We start from the raw sequence: 14,110 nt of genomic DNA on the forward strand, positions 1-14,110 counted from the left end.
AATGACCATAAAAGTAAGGCTAACCCCTTTGGATTTTTTCGAAAATTTCGACGATTCTGAAAAGTGCTGCAATAAATTCTTTCAAGCCCTATTCTGACGTAATTTTGCGAGAGAAATCGACTGACCGCAGTCCAAATGCGCTGCGAGCAACGGATCAAAAGTTACAGCCAAAAAACTGCAGATTTCCATCGTCATTTCTCTGCTGTTGGTCCTGCGCTTTTTTCGATGTGTTTTTTGAGTTCCTGGGGTTCCAATTAGCTAAGAAACGGTCATACAAATTAATTCGGAGACCAGAAATTTTCGGCTCCGAAAATGGCCAAAAAAGCAAGGCTAACCCCTTTGGATTTTTAGCGAAAATTTCGACGACTTTGGAAAGTGCTGCAATTAATTCTTCGGGGTACTATTCCGACGTAATTTTGCGAGAGAAAACGATTGAACGCAGTCCCAATACGCTGCGAGCAACAGATCAAAAGTTACAGCCAAAAATCTGCAGATTTTCATCGTCATTTCTCTGCTGTTGGTCCTACGCTTTTTTTGATGAGTTTTTTGAGTTCCTGCGGTAACAATTAGCCAAGAAATGGTCATACAAATCAATTCGGAGACCTGAAATTTTCTGACTAAAAAAGCAAGGCTAACCCCTTTGGATTTCTGGCGAAAATTTCGACGACTTTGAAAAGTGCTGCAATGAGTCCTTCCAGGCACTATTCCGACGTAATTTTGCGAGAGGAATCGATTAAGCGCAGTCCCAATACGCTGCGAGCATTAGCTGAAAAGTTACAGCCAAAAACGAAAGACCTATTCTTTCAATTTTTCTGCTGCTGGTCTCACCGTCGTCATTTCTCTGTTGTTGGTCCCACGCTTTTCTTACAGTTATCGAAACCTCAGGTAAAACCCCTTAATATAAATTTTAGCCATCACAGAGAGCACATTCCATGAAACTAATATGAATAACATGATCTTAGATGCAACTAACTAGTACTAAGATTCTTTCTGAAGGTGTATTTATTCATAGGTACAAACGAATACAAAGACGATCACATAATACTGATGTATATTATGATCACGCACATGACTGTTCACAGGAAATGATTGCGTCGCCATAGATGCTATTTCGGATAATACCAATTCCGATCATAAAATCTTAATACTAGGAATAAAAAATTACAGATTATTTATTTAATCTTCCTACGAAACATAATTAATGCAGCTTAATCGAGTAAAACAAAACCAACGCCTTAGACTTGGAGAAACATGGAATTCAGAATGGCTTATTTGAACGAATTCGTGGAGGATGGAGGGCTAGGATTGAGCATAAAGATATAGACGGATATGCCGACTATTCTCAGAGTTTAATGGCTGATTATCTGAATATTGCGTGTAAAATATTACAAAGCTCTCTTCTTCTTTTTCCTAATTGGCTACGGAACACGTTGTACTGTAGGCCATACACAATACTTTGTAGTTCTCAAGCCAAAGCCGATTAGTAATCCTTGAATCTCAAAAACATGGCCCGACCTCAGAAAATTTCAATTAGTTTGTTGAAATAGCTGCCGTCAAACAAGTTTTGTCATCACTTGAAATGCCAAAAAGTCAGCTCACGATGTTTTATCATTCAACAAAGCGTTATTAACATCTATTTTGACTGAATAAGCTTGTTTTCCAGCGAAACGACCTGCCTGGTTTTGGAAAATTCTCATCCGATAGATGGATGGAATTCGGGCAACGTGTTAGTCACATAGAGCATTATACAGGTAAATGTGGAAGTGCAATGTGAAGTATTATTTGTAATTAGTATTGGATTTAAGAATTCTCAAACACTGCAGTTGAGAGCCACACTCAAGAAGTCTTCAAAGGCAATTGATATTGTGCCGCTCTGTTGATCATCTCTTTGCCTGAATGCCTCTGAAATATAATGAGAAATTATGCAAACATGTACTATAATACTTATATCAGGAATACTAAGAAAAATATTTAAAAAAATGTTCATCTTACGATTAATTAAATAAAATTTGTTTCAAGCAGAAGTGAAAAACTTTACCTGTAAACCTTTGAATTTGTACGCATAAAACAATGAACTGATCAATACTGATGGATTGGTGTTTATTGAAATCACTCTTCTGTATAAGAAATTTTATAAACTCAGGGCTAAATCTATAACCCATTTGCGTTAGAGCAGCTGACAGCTCACTCTCCTGAATACTTCCAGAGTTGTCATGGTCAAAACCTCGAAATACGCCAAGCCATGCATTAACATAGTTAAATAAGGCTTGGAATTCTTGAATATCTATCGTACCCTTCTTTTCCTTGTCGAACATTCCTATCAAAATGAAATAAAAGCATCAATAACAAGGCAAATACCTAATATGAGAGTGTAAACTTCAGTTACTGAAGTTCACATGCTCTGTTGCTGATAAGATAATGCTATTACTGAATGTTTTAACTTTACATTTACCGCTATCTTTGAATAAATTTTTGATGCAAAACTGAATCTTTGCTTATCAGAATGAACTTTTCATATTCAATTTTTCTACGCGTTTACAGTCTGAATAACATGTCATTAATGCGTTATATCACACGCTAACTAACTCTTGAGCCAGTATTAATGTTCTCAATAGTAAAATTTTATCACAATTAAATCAATTTTTTTTTTTTTTTAGTAAGAAGAAATTCAACTTACACCAATCGATAATTGTGCCTGTTAGTAGGGAGTATTGAGAAAATTAAGCTTAGAAGATTTGTGGTTTCGATATAAATCTACCGGTACCTATAATTTGGAGAAAATAGTTATATCTACACACATACCAATCATGAGCTTGCAGGCTGTGTCAGAAAAAGTGCTGCCTTGTCCATTTGCTAAGGCACTCTTTAATTCAGTAGCTGTTATCCGACCACTGTGATCTCGATCGACTGTAGCAAACCACTTTTGAATCTCCGGACTGACCTGGATATGACCTTGCGTTGAACCGAAAGTAGCACCCTGCTTCAATTGCTTTTTTTGTCAGTATTGTCATATGCATGAGGCTAATGAATACTAAGATCCATGTGCAAAATTCAATGATCGAAATAAAATCCAAATATAAAACAAATAAAAATCAATAACGCAGCTGAGGCAGACAAAAAATTACAAGCCAACCAACTTTCATGAAATTGTAACATTTAATTCAACTTCAATTAAATTGCATATTTAGAATACGCTTAAAAATGGATACTTTGCATTAATGATAAAAAATAAAACCACTTAATGGGCGGCAAAACTTTGGTCATTTTTATTACCAAGATTCATATGTCAATATTGCTGATGTTTTTCCTCAATAATAAGTTGCCAAGGGATGAGTAAAATGTGGGTAATTATTCTGTAACTTTGCAATCCCAGTGTGGCAAACAGTGCTAAAACTAACAGTTTGTAGCAATTATGGAAAACAGTATGCCTGTTTGATTCATCATAATGTGAATCGTTGTTTTAGCATTGTTAACCGGCCAGGAACTGCAGATTACACATCTTGAGGTTACAAAATCAATACCAACTTTAGTTGAAGGCTGCACTTAACTATCAGTATAATGACGGCACTCTTTTCAATCGAACTTAATCAATTCAAACTAGAGGTACATTGTTATTCATTATCGGAACTTCAACACCATGATGTTATGTCGGCAACATTTTTGTGATGAAAATGAGATAGGTACAGAGTTAGGATTATAAACATTCTGAATACATTATACTGTACAACAGTGTTCACAAAGATAACACACCAAAGTTTGATTTACTCTAAAATACAAACTTTATGTTGTTTAACCTCTAACAAATATTAAATTATGAGTAACGAAGCATACAACTGTAGCAAAATTATTATGAACAATGAACTATGAACGGTTAACAATGTGAATGCAAACAATAAATGTATTCAAGAGATCTGATTACTTAATAAGTCAGTTCAAACCTGATATAAGTTTTATTATTTCTACAAACAAAATAGCTTACCGAATAAGCCATAATTGGTTGAAAAATAACGCGATCGCGCTACTTGCGGAATGAAAACATGAAAGGAGTATATATATCAGTGATGAGAAGTTGTACTCCTGTGACGTATGTACTTCTACTTCTACTTCTTCCTTTATTGCTATTCCCCTTGAGAGTCGTCTGACGTAAATTACGTAATTCGGCATCTAAGCCACGAATAGTCGAGTTATAGAGGTTAGAGAGAAAGACAAACTCGAAGCGACGTGTGGATGACAAGAAGACCGCATAGTCGAACAGTGCATGCATTTTCCGCTCTCATGCGCTGCAAGCACTTGGCTCATCGTCAGCCCAAGCACAAGGGACACGGTACGCGCATTCACACTTGTTTGTGCCGCAGTTGCCCACAAATCAAAATTACACAAATTTACGACTGTACAGATAGATTCTGTTAGTGGTAATTGAATAATATTTTACCCGTGTATGTATGTATGCATGTTGTATAAAATAGGAGTAGAAAAGAAACAAAAGTTGAAAAAATAAAGTTAGCCACAGTGCATGCATCGACGAACATTACTGCGTTGACTGAGGATATTCAACGATTACTGTACATATACATCACACGTATACAGTCATGTTCAATAATGCCTTCTTCTTCCGGCTACCTTGTTTTCGGTCCGAAACAAATCGCGACTTCGGTTCTGTAAGCATATGTAACAATGCATCCCTCGCATTTTGATTCAGACCGCAGCGTAGACCAGAAAAGGAAGAAGAGGAAGTTAGCATTAATGAACATTACTGTACATACATGAGTAAAATAAAATAATATTCAACTACCATCACGTACGATCTATCTGAAAGTCGTAAATTTGTATAATTTCTATTGCTGGGCAACTGCGAATTCGTACATTTCTCGTTATCTCACCCACATGAATTTTAATAACCATAACTTCTCGCATATTGACGTATTCATTTTTCAGTAAGTTCGAGGTATTCTCTCTCTATTGCTAGGTTTGTGGTAAGAATTACCAAAAATAATCGATTTGCGATTAGCAAACGATTATTTTTTCCCGATCAATCGAGTATAATCGATTATTTTTCAAATTCGATTAATCGACCAGTTCGATTATTTTTGAACGATACAATATCAATTCATGTAATTATAGTATGAATTACTATCATTGCTTAGTTACTAAGTACCAATTTGATATAATAAGTAGAAGATAAATGAACATTTTCTTCTGAAATTGAAAAAGATTTTAAATGATACTATAAATTATAAAAAAAAAAATTCCGCTATTAAGGTTATATACTGAAGTTTACGAAATTTTAGTTTCATATACACCGTTTAAAAAAAACGAAATAATCGATTAATCGATTAAATTTTACTGATTCACTCACGCCAATCATTATATTTCAGTGAGTGGCCACCGCTGGTCTGTCCTTAGTGGTGTTGCTAGTGCCTATGCCTGTGAATGTGAGCAACATATGTGCAAAATCTTCCTCATAACCGTAAAAATTTTATACTGACAAAAAGTCTCAAACTTGTTTTGTTGTGTATCGTTAATCAAGGTAAGATGCAAGTATGATCTGATTTCATCCCTAAATAAAATAATAATTTCTTTATACGAACTCAAGAGATTCAAATACAATTTGTTGCACTATAGGTTAGAAATTATTTGCTATATAATGAAATAGTCATTTTTGTCATGTGACTTATTATATTGACCGAAGATTGCTCAACAATCTTCAGTCAATTTAGTTTTCGCTTCTGCGAAATACTTGGCTCTATATTCGAGCCGAATTATCTCTTGTCTCTCTTTTTCCAACCAGTCTTTTACAACAAGTTTTGATATTCCTATATCGTTTTCATAGACGGGCACTATTTGTATCCAAGTCTGAGCATTGATAAAGTGATGATGGAGCAACAGGTATACAATAGCTTACAGTAGTGTAAGCAGGGTGTCTAGCAGTCAGGAAAAATTTGCAAACAGGAGTTTGTATCATTTTTAGAATTTCAGAATTTTGTCTTTACGTTATGTAATTATCAATTCTTGATTTCTCAATATGATGTGATAGAGCTGTTTCATTAGCTGCATGTTATTTCATTGATTGTGATCAAATAGTCCGTCAAACTGATTACCTTTTCAAATCCAGCAACTTTTCTGATACAAATAACGTGCAGATTCGATTAACAAAAACAGAGAACCACATCATCACGTATAGTAAAATACTAAATCCCCATGCGTTGCCTTACTTTTTTTTACATTTTGTATGGTTGTCTATGCATTTAGCATTTTTATATGGTATATACCTGCAACACTGCATCGACTCTCCAATATTAAAAAAAATATTTCATCTACATATGAAAAAGCTAGTCAGACCTTTTCAAAAAATCACAAAATGTGTTCTTATACATTCTTTAGACATCGTGTAATCAATTTCAATTAAAATCAGCCCAAAAAATAAACATTTATTCAGAAGAGTTAATATCATATTTTATAAATACTCCAGATCGGTGACAAGTGAATGACCAATGCGAATCTTATACACATTGATCCCCAGATTTCTTAATGATCTTTTAACGAAACGGATACTTATTTTTTAGTTTTTTGTTCGATGGCACAAATGACTGCCAAAAAAAAACATTGTGGAATAAACGACCTTTTTTCCAAAAATCCACAGGAACCATACACTTATAAGCATAGATGGAGAATTGTGTAGAGACAAGTGAAACTGACCGCAAAAAGAGAAAGAACGACTCTTAAGTGTTCATGTCTTTTTCCTACATCCTAATATTTCTGCCTCATATTTCAATAGTAGGGATATGGAAGCGCTCATGAGTTCAGCAATGCAGCAATGCAATCATTGCCGTCAGAGTAAGAGAGAAGTAGATATTGCTATTTCTTACTGTTGACTTCAGCTGTCTCCACTGAATGCCCTGTGAATGTTTTTAAGTTTATAGCAACAACCACTCCTTGTTTAAGGTCAAAATATACATGATTCACAACTATATTGAAATGCACTTTTCCAAATGCATAAAAGTTCCACATTCATTCCATGTTGTATAATTCATATACTTTAGCAGTATAGGAGACGGCATTTTTATTCAATCTAATTGGGTTCTATAAGATCTGAAAATTTCAGAGATTTTGGTATTACAACTGCTAGACATACTGCAAATTTTCTCATTAATCTCCAGTTTGACTTCTAGCTCTGATTTATAATTTAACTTCACTATTCTAATCTTGTAGAGCTGCAAGTCTAAGTCGTCAAGGAAATACTATTTTCTTTGAATGTTGTAATTAATCGTAGTAACATGTTCTGATTCAAGCGCCGTGCATACCAGCTTGGAGCGAAACATTCTATTCTTTTTATCTGTTGCAACATGTTTCAAAAATTTTTTACATTGTGCAGAGAAAGTTGTTAAATTCTGCAGTCATGTTTTGTTGGTTCATGAGTCGTAAAACGAACAACAAAGGCTTTAATGACAACTTATTTGGTAAACATTTCAAATGATGATTTACGTAATACTAGTATGAGTTACGCGTCTTTTTTACCTACATTCTGTAGAGTATCAGAGAGTATCAGAGTTACGTCCTAGTACTTGGTACTCTTTTTTGTACTTTGCTATAAGAAAAAATTTTACCACACTGTTGTTACATGAAGTATCGAGTGAATATGAACGTAAATTTTTTTCACACGCTCACCTATGACTCATATTGCAATCTTACGCTCGGCTTATGAAGGCCTACTTTGTTCCCTTGTGGTACACAATCTACTATTATAGTGTCTTAGGAAATTTTTCCCCTCAAACCATTGTAATAATTTTACATATTTGTTTCACAAAATTAATAGTGACTTCGTTTTAGTATTCATTTTTAAATATTTATCTTTTACCAATAATAAGCATTGGAACATCATATTCCACATACCTAGTTTATAAAACAAAGAATAGATTTTGAGTTATTGCATTTACTGTTGATTGCAAATTTCCTGTAACAGCACATTTTGTAGTAGTACAATTCAATTTATAACAAAAAATCTTGCTTCGCTCCACTCTAATATGCACAGGTCGCTGTTAAAGGGTTTTCATAGCTTATCTGCAACTCATGTACATCTTATAATCGCTTTTTTATGAATATTATAGAGATTTTTATCAGACCAATCCTGAAGAAAATAGTTTATATTGAACCCAATTGAAAAATCTGTAAAATTGCACGTGTACTGTTGAAAGTATTGAGCATGTTATATTTATGTAGTGTGAATATTTTTTAGACTTTTTTATATTTGTAAATTACGTGGCTTAAATTTAATGCCCTGTTGCCGAAATCTATTGAAGAATATGGATTGATGCTGACATTTGGTTTCAATTATAATTAATAAAATTATTCAGGTTCAGTTTTATACTTATAATTCAATCTAACTACTTATCTTATGAAATAAAATTACCACAGTATCTATGAAATCATATTTGTTAAAAAACTATGTCACCCACAATTTTTCATCACGTTTCCCATTATAGCATATGTATGAAGCCTGATTTACTGTCTGAATTTTTATAGCCACGACCTTCTTGAAAACCCAACAGTATTAGTGAAACAGATGACATGCTCAAAATCCCTTATTGCGTTTTGGTTAACCAAATATCTTATAAAATTTTCCTACAATTTGTTTAGTATAGCATCTATTGATGAAATTCTGCGATTTCATGGTTGTGAGCTTGAACATGAGGTGTACATGAGTCTTTAACAAGCAATATTTCGAACATTGCATCTTTCATATTTTTACATGAATTTTATGTTACTAATTTCATCGTTGGAAAACTTTGTAGAATAGCACTAGTCTTTGTGATGTATTTTGCTTCCTCACAAACTTTCTATGTCAGAAGGTGTGCTGTTATTTTATATATTATCTATAAGTAAGTAAAGAGCTTCAATATCCTAAGGCTATTTATTTGTTTACTCTAATGCAATTTTTAGTCGTCTGGAGAAGCAAAACAACAGATCAGTCGCTCCAAAGCAAGACATTTACGTCGAAAGCGTCTCATTGCTGCACGTAAATCTGAAAATGATAGCTCATCGCTGAATCACTTACATACAGAACAGAATATCAACATAGAAGCAACTGATGTACTTACTAAATCAAAAGCCAAAAGGTTACGAAAAAAAGAGAAAGCCAAGGAACCAAGTCATCCACTGCAAACTAACAAAAATACGCTTGAATCTGAAGTAGAAACTGAATCGTCGATTAATAATTTATCCTTGAGTGATGTCAAGGGGGATGATAAGTTTAATCAAAGTGCGGTGACAAATTATAACAAACCTAATTTCTTGCCTCCTGAATTAAAAAAACAAGCATCAAAAGCCATCCTTGATGATGCAAGTAAGATCACTTGTAGAGGTAGCAGTACACCATCAAACTACCAAGAAACTTCTACTTCGAGTACTGTCTCAAATGATCAGAGCTTGAACAAGAAACAAAATATAAGTAGTTCTCCAAGTTCTGAAGATTGGCATATTCCTGGCCACTGTCAAAATCTGCCACGTTCAGACTCCGAAATTTCACCTAAAGGTAAGTTGGTTGATGATAATTCCGGAAGCAGCATAACATTGAACTGTAACGAAAACAATAAAAATTCTGAGCTTAATAACGGATCATCTCGATTTTTTTTTAAAAGTGAAAGCAATTCGGGACTTCATGATAATAATCAGATTTTGCGGAAAGGTGAATCATTGCCCTTCAACAACAATTCGAGTTTTGGATTAACAAGTACTACTAAGCTTGCAAATTGTTATAAGAGGTAAACAAAACACAAAATCTCAGCTCAACAAGACAAACGATAGCAAAGTAGAAAGTGATTTGTGTTATTGTGACCTAAAATCAAGTAACCCAAGTAATAGTTTGTTGAACAATGATTTATATCTGGATAGCACACATGAATGGACAGACCAGTGTAAATTAAACACAATCCTAACAGACGGTTTTTGGAGATAGATTACAATAACAAATAAAACTGCTGTAAACAGTTTTGAATTGATTAGAAATGAAAGAAATTTTATAATCAACAATACCTTGAACTGCCGTTTTGCGTTACAAACAAATGCAGAAGTACAAAGTTTAACGGCTTTTCCCAGTACTCATCTGAAAAGTAGTAATGATTCGCTTACCTGTAAAACTGAGCAACAAATATTACTACAGATTTAATGTCCTGTATGAGTTCAAATTGCCGTCAAAATTGCAAACTTTTTTTTTGAACAGAGAAATTCAAAACAAAAATACATTTGGATGATTCAACCTTAACTAACACTAAGAAATCTGATGGTCACGTTTCGAATAACTTAATCCAAGACTGATATACCGTGTGTAAGTACTGTCAAAAGCATTTTACGCGTAAATAAAAAGTGAAAAAAACCTTATAGGGCACAGTGACATCAGTACTGATCTAGCCAATGGTCAAATTTCTGTAAAATCGGGAGGAAAAATAAATTCGATGATGGAAAAGTCTAGGGAACAAGTGAAGGCAGAACGCGAAGCCAAGAAAGCAGCAAAGGCTTTGGCTAAGAGTAAAGCAAAAACGCCAAAAACTGAGCAAACAATCGATGTCAAAAGTAGCAAGGATACACCAACTAAGATTGTTACTGCTAAAAATGTTAATAAAGGTGTGGAAGAAATTGTTGTTGACAAAAAAGCTGTACCATCAAAAGAAACAGTCAAAAGAACTGAGAGTGAAATAGTCTCCAGTGCAGGGGATAAAAAAAATGAATCTGTCACCAAAACGGCTAGTGATAAAAGTAAACGAGAGGCCCGAGCAGAGCGTAGAGCTAAACAAGAGGCTCAAAGAGCTGCCAAAGAAATGCAGATTCCACAAAAAAATAAGCAAAAGACAGTTGAACCTCCCAAATCAAAAGCTCCATCCAAATTACTCGAGCCTGTTAAGAATATTGTGAAGAAAAACTTATTAGATAATAACTTACATGAGGTGAAACTTTTTAAGCATTTGTATCATGAAAGAGAATTGTCGTTGGTGAATGTTCCTACACTGAACTCTGATATACACCCTGCACTAATTAGACTCGGAGTCCAGTATGCAAATAAGATAATCGTTGGCAGTAACGCAAGATGTGTCGCGTTATTATCTGCAATCAAACAGCTCATCGAAGATTTTGAACGACCTCCACAAGTCGATTTTACAAGAGGCTTAGAATCTAGCTTACAAGAGGGCGCAGCTTACTTACACCATTGTAGACCAATGGCGGTTTCTATGCAAAATGCTTTGAAGCATCTCAAGTGGCAAATGAGCCAATTACCGACAACCACCTCAGATGAAGACGTAAGAGTTTATTCTAAATATTTTAATTTATCTGTTTACATATCGATTATTATTTTTCATCGATAATACTTTCAGGCTAAAACGAAATTGCAAGATGCTATTGATACGTATATTAGAGAACAAATTGAACTTGCTGGAAAAGCAATTTCAGACACCATAAAATCGAAGATATCTAACGGAGATGTTATCTTGACTTATGCATTGTAAGTTTTTATAAATTACTTTCTTGCGTGAAGCAAGTTTTCTTTTCATTCATGTTATACTTCAAAACTGACTATTTTTACTATAAAACTTCAAACGCAATAAAAACTTTAATCAAATTTTTATCATTCAATTTTTGACGTTAATTACGTTTGTTGCAAGAAAGTTGTACTACTAAACATGGACTACTTATCTAGAACTTGGGAGTAGTACTGCAAAAACTAGTAAGTTAAATGAATAAAATCCGTAAAATAATGCATTAACCATACTGCTTTTTAGTTCATCTCTAATTCACAACATATTAGTTGAAGCACATAAAGATCGTAAACAGTTCAGAGTTATTATAGTCGACGGTAGGCCTTGGTTGGAGGGAAAAGAACAAATGAGGCGACTTGTAAGACATGGAATTGAATGTTCCTATGTATTAATCAACGCGCTTAGTTTCATTATGCCTGAGGTAAGTTACTGTCTCTACCAATGCACTTAAGTTCGATATAATGAGACTCACATGACAATTGCATCTGATTTGTTGGGATCCAAAGTATCGTAAATTAATTAGGCAACAGATGTGAGGGAGAAATACATGAATTTTAATTGAAAAATTACTTGCCGCATGTTTCTAAAAGCCTCAAGTGTTGTAAATTTCTGTAACATTATGTAGCCTATATCAGAAATAGTATAATTGACCTGGTATTTGCAACCAATTATTACAGGTTAGTAAAGTATTTTTGGGAGCACATGCAATTCTAGCGAATGGTGCTGTGATGTCGAGAGCAGGCACAGCACAAGTCGCTCTCATGGCAAAGGCATTTAATGTGCCCGTCTTAGTTGCCTGTGAAACGCACAAGTCATGCGAGCGTGTTCAAACAGATTCTTTTGTCTACAATGAAATTGGTAAATATAATTCTTGAAGACTCTAAAAACTTGTTATAACATATGCAACTCATGAAAGATTGAAATATGTTCATCCTATGTAAAATATTTTGTACTCGGTGACCTCTTGATCAAAGTAAAAGCAATGATATTTTTGCAGTAATTGTAATTGAAATTACTACTATTGCATCTTGTTTGTTATTTCAGGTGATGCAGACGAACTAGCTAACCATTGGTCGAGTAAAGACAAGAAATCTCAGCTTACCAATTGGAAAACAAAGAAATCGCTGGATCTGCTAAACATAACATTTGATGTTACCCCTGCTGACTTGGTATCAGCAGTAGTTACTGAACTAGCAATCCTACCCTGTACTAGTATTCCAGTTATACTCCGAATCAAGCCATCTGAAATTTAGGTTTTATATTTATACAGTACTATTTTCACATCAAACCACATCACTGTTATCATGAACCTTAACTATGATATAAACTTAGCTATGCATTCTGTTGAACTTTTCATATTTATGAAATTAAATGTATTAAAATGTACATTGCTTTAAATACTTTGGAATAAATATTTGAAAAAATCAAATTTCCCTAGTGCTGATATTGTAGGGCGCGTTTTGTAACCACCTACTAGTTTTATGGGATCTGCAAGCGCGGGTCCAGAATAACAATCTGGTGTCTGCGACTCATCTCAATATTGAACCACTAACCTAAATATATATTTATTATCTTACTTCAAAGAAATCGTTGGTCAAGAAAGGTTGGAAAAGGCTGCCGTAAGGCAACAGATGCTCAAGAATATCCCACAGATTAAAAAATCTCGAATAGTACACCATACAACCTTTATAGTTCCCAATTTCCTGAACCACAATAATAATATTAACTAAACACTATTCAGGGTTCGTACGCTTTTTAGAATCTAAAATTCCCGGACTTTTCCAGGTATTCCATCCTGAAAATAGCATTTTTCCAGTCGTCATTCAAGAAATATACCGCTGAAAAATGACGATTCTTTATATACATTAATACTAATACCTTCAATATTACCTAGTATAAATACCTTACTATCAGTTGACAAAAAATAGCTGCGATTTTCTTCAAGAAAAAAAAAGGAAAGAAGGTTTGGTATTGAGTAACATACATATAATGTATAGAGTGGTGCGATGAAACATAGTAAAATTTTTTTTTTCTACAGATAGATAGTACTATGTATAAGAATAAGTTTATTTTTTCAACAGACTCAATATTCCCCGACTTTTCTCTACTGTAAGCAACTGAGTTTTCATAGTAATAGGTGCAGCTAGATGTGCCAAAATATATATCTCTCAAGTAGGTTTTTTTTCAAAGATTGACCCAGTTAAGCTTACGTAGTTTCATCGATTTTGATTAATTCCATTACCATCTCTTTTTAACATGAAGTTACTATCGTAACTACAAAAATATTTGAGTGTTTTCATCAAAACACTCCCTGTAATGCAAACTATAGCTAGTGTCCTTTATTCGTTGTCAGCTATGCTTAAGACAGTATAGATCGAGTTGTCGGGATGCCATTATCAATTACTCAATTGCAAGCTTCAATTAACTATAAAAGTTTGGCGGAATTCCGAGTGTACTGTTTTAAAGTGTGTTCGTGCATTAGATCCAGATCCACTACGTCGCTTCAACTGCATAAATGGCTTTGATTAGAACTTTCATCACAAATTCTTAGTGGTAGAGGCATTACAGGCATCGAATTAATGCAG

The 14,110-nt window shown here is 34.1% G+C and overlaps 2 protein-coding genes across 5 annotated transcripts; one reads left to right on the forward strand and one right to left on the reverse strand.

The window, feature by feature from the left end:
* Positions 1-984: 984 nt before the first annotated feature.
* LOC124409110 (peflin) lies at positions 985-4,107 on the reverse strand. 3 transcript variants are annotated; one of them, XM_046886528.1, is made up of 4 exons: positions 3,980-4,107; positions 2,803-2,980; positions 2,039-2,317; positions 985-1,902 (listed from the first exon to the last, which is right to left on the reverse strand). In XM_046886528.1, the coding sequence occupies exons 1-4, from the start codon at positions 3,989-3,991 to the stop codon at positions 1,811-1,813; spliced, it is 561 nt and encodes a 186-aa protein (XP_046742484.1). In that variant the 5' UTR covers positions 3,992-4,107; the 3' UTR covers positions 985-1,810. The 3 variants fall into 3 exon arrangements, with proteins under 3 accessions (XP_046742484.1, XP_046742486.1, XP_046742485.1); XM_046886530.1 differs by having other exon boundaries at positions 2,803-2,941; positions 3,980-4,039; XM_046886529.1 differs by having other exon boundaries at positions 2,803-2,977; positions 3,980-4,039.
* Positions 4,108-5,386: 1,279 nt separating this feature from the next.
* On the forward strand, positions 5,387-12,954 carry LOC124409088 (translation initiation factor eIF-2B subunit delta). 2 transcript variants are annotated; one of them, XM_046886489.1, is made up of 8 exons: positions 5,387-5,527; positions 5,831-5,886; positions 8,938-9,529; positions 10,378-11,288; positions 11,364-11,491; positions 11,769-11,946; positions 12,203-12,383; positions 12,570-12,954. In XM_046886489.1, exons 2-8 carry the CDS (start codon positions 5,872-5,874, stop codon positions 12,776-12,778), a joined length of 2,214 nt encoding a protein of 737 aa, XP_046742445.1. In that variant the 5' UTR covers positions 5,387-5,527; positions 5,831-5,871; the 3' UTR covers positions 12,779-12,954. The 2 variants fall into 2 exon arrangements, with proteins under 2 accessions (XP_046742445.1, XP_046742446.1); XM_046886490.1 differs by lacking the exon at positions 5,387-5,527 and having other exon boundaries at positions 5,564-5,886.
* The last annotated feature ends 1,156 nt before the right edge of the window (positions 12,955-14,110 follow it).

This window comes from Diprion similis, chromosome 8, assembly GCF_021155765.1.
Source record: "Diprion similis isolate iyDipSimi1 chromosome 8, iyDipSimi1.1, whole genome shotgun sequence".
Taxonomy (NCBI): Eukaryota; Metazoa; Arthropoda; class Insecta; order Hymenoptera; family Diprionidae; genus Diprion; species Diprion similis.

Bases quoted from the DNA above. Each gene is read 5' to 3' on its own strand.
- LOC124409110 (XM_046886528.1), bottom strand. The intron at 2,318-2,802 runs GTATGTGTGTAG...TCATTTTGATAG, and splicing joins AGCCTGCAAGCTCATGATTG to GAATGTTCGACAAGGAAAAG. The intron at 1,903-2,038 runs GTAAAGTTTTTC...ATTATATTTCAG, and splicing joins ACAAATTCAAAGGTTTACAG to AGGCATTCAGGCAAAGAGAT.
- LOC124409088 (XM_046886489.1), top strand. The intron at 11,289-11,363 runs GTAAGAGTTTAT...TAATACTTTCAG, and splicing joins CAACCACCTCAGATGAAGAC to GCTAAAACGAAATTGCAAGA. The intron at 11,492-11,768 runs GTAAGTTTTTAT...ACTGCTTTTTAG, and splicing joins GTTATCTTGACTTATGCATT to TTCATCTCTAATTCACAACA.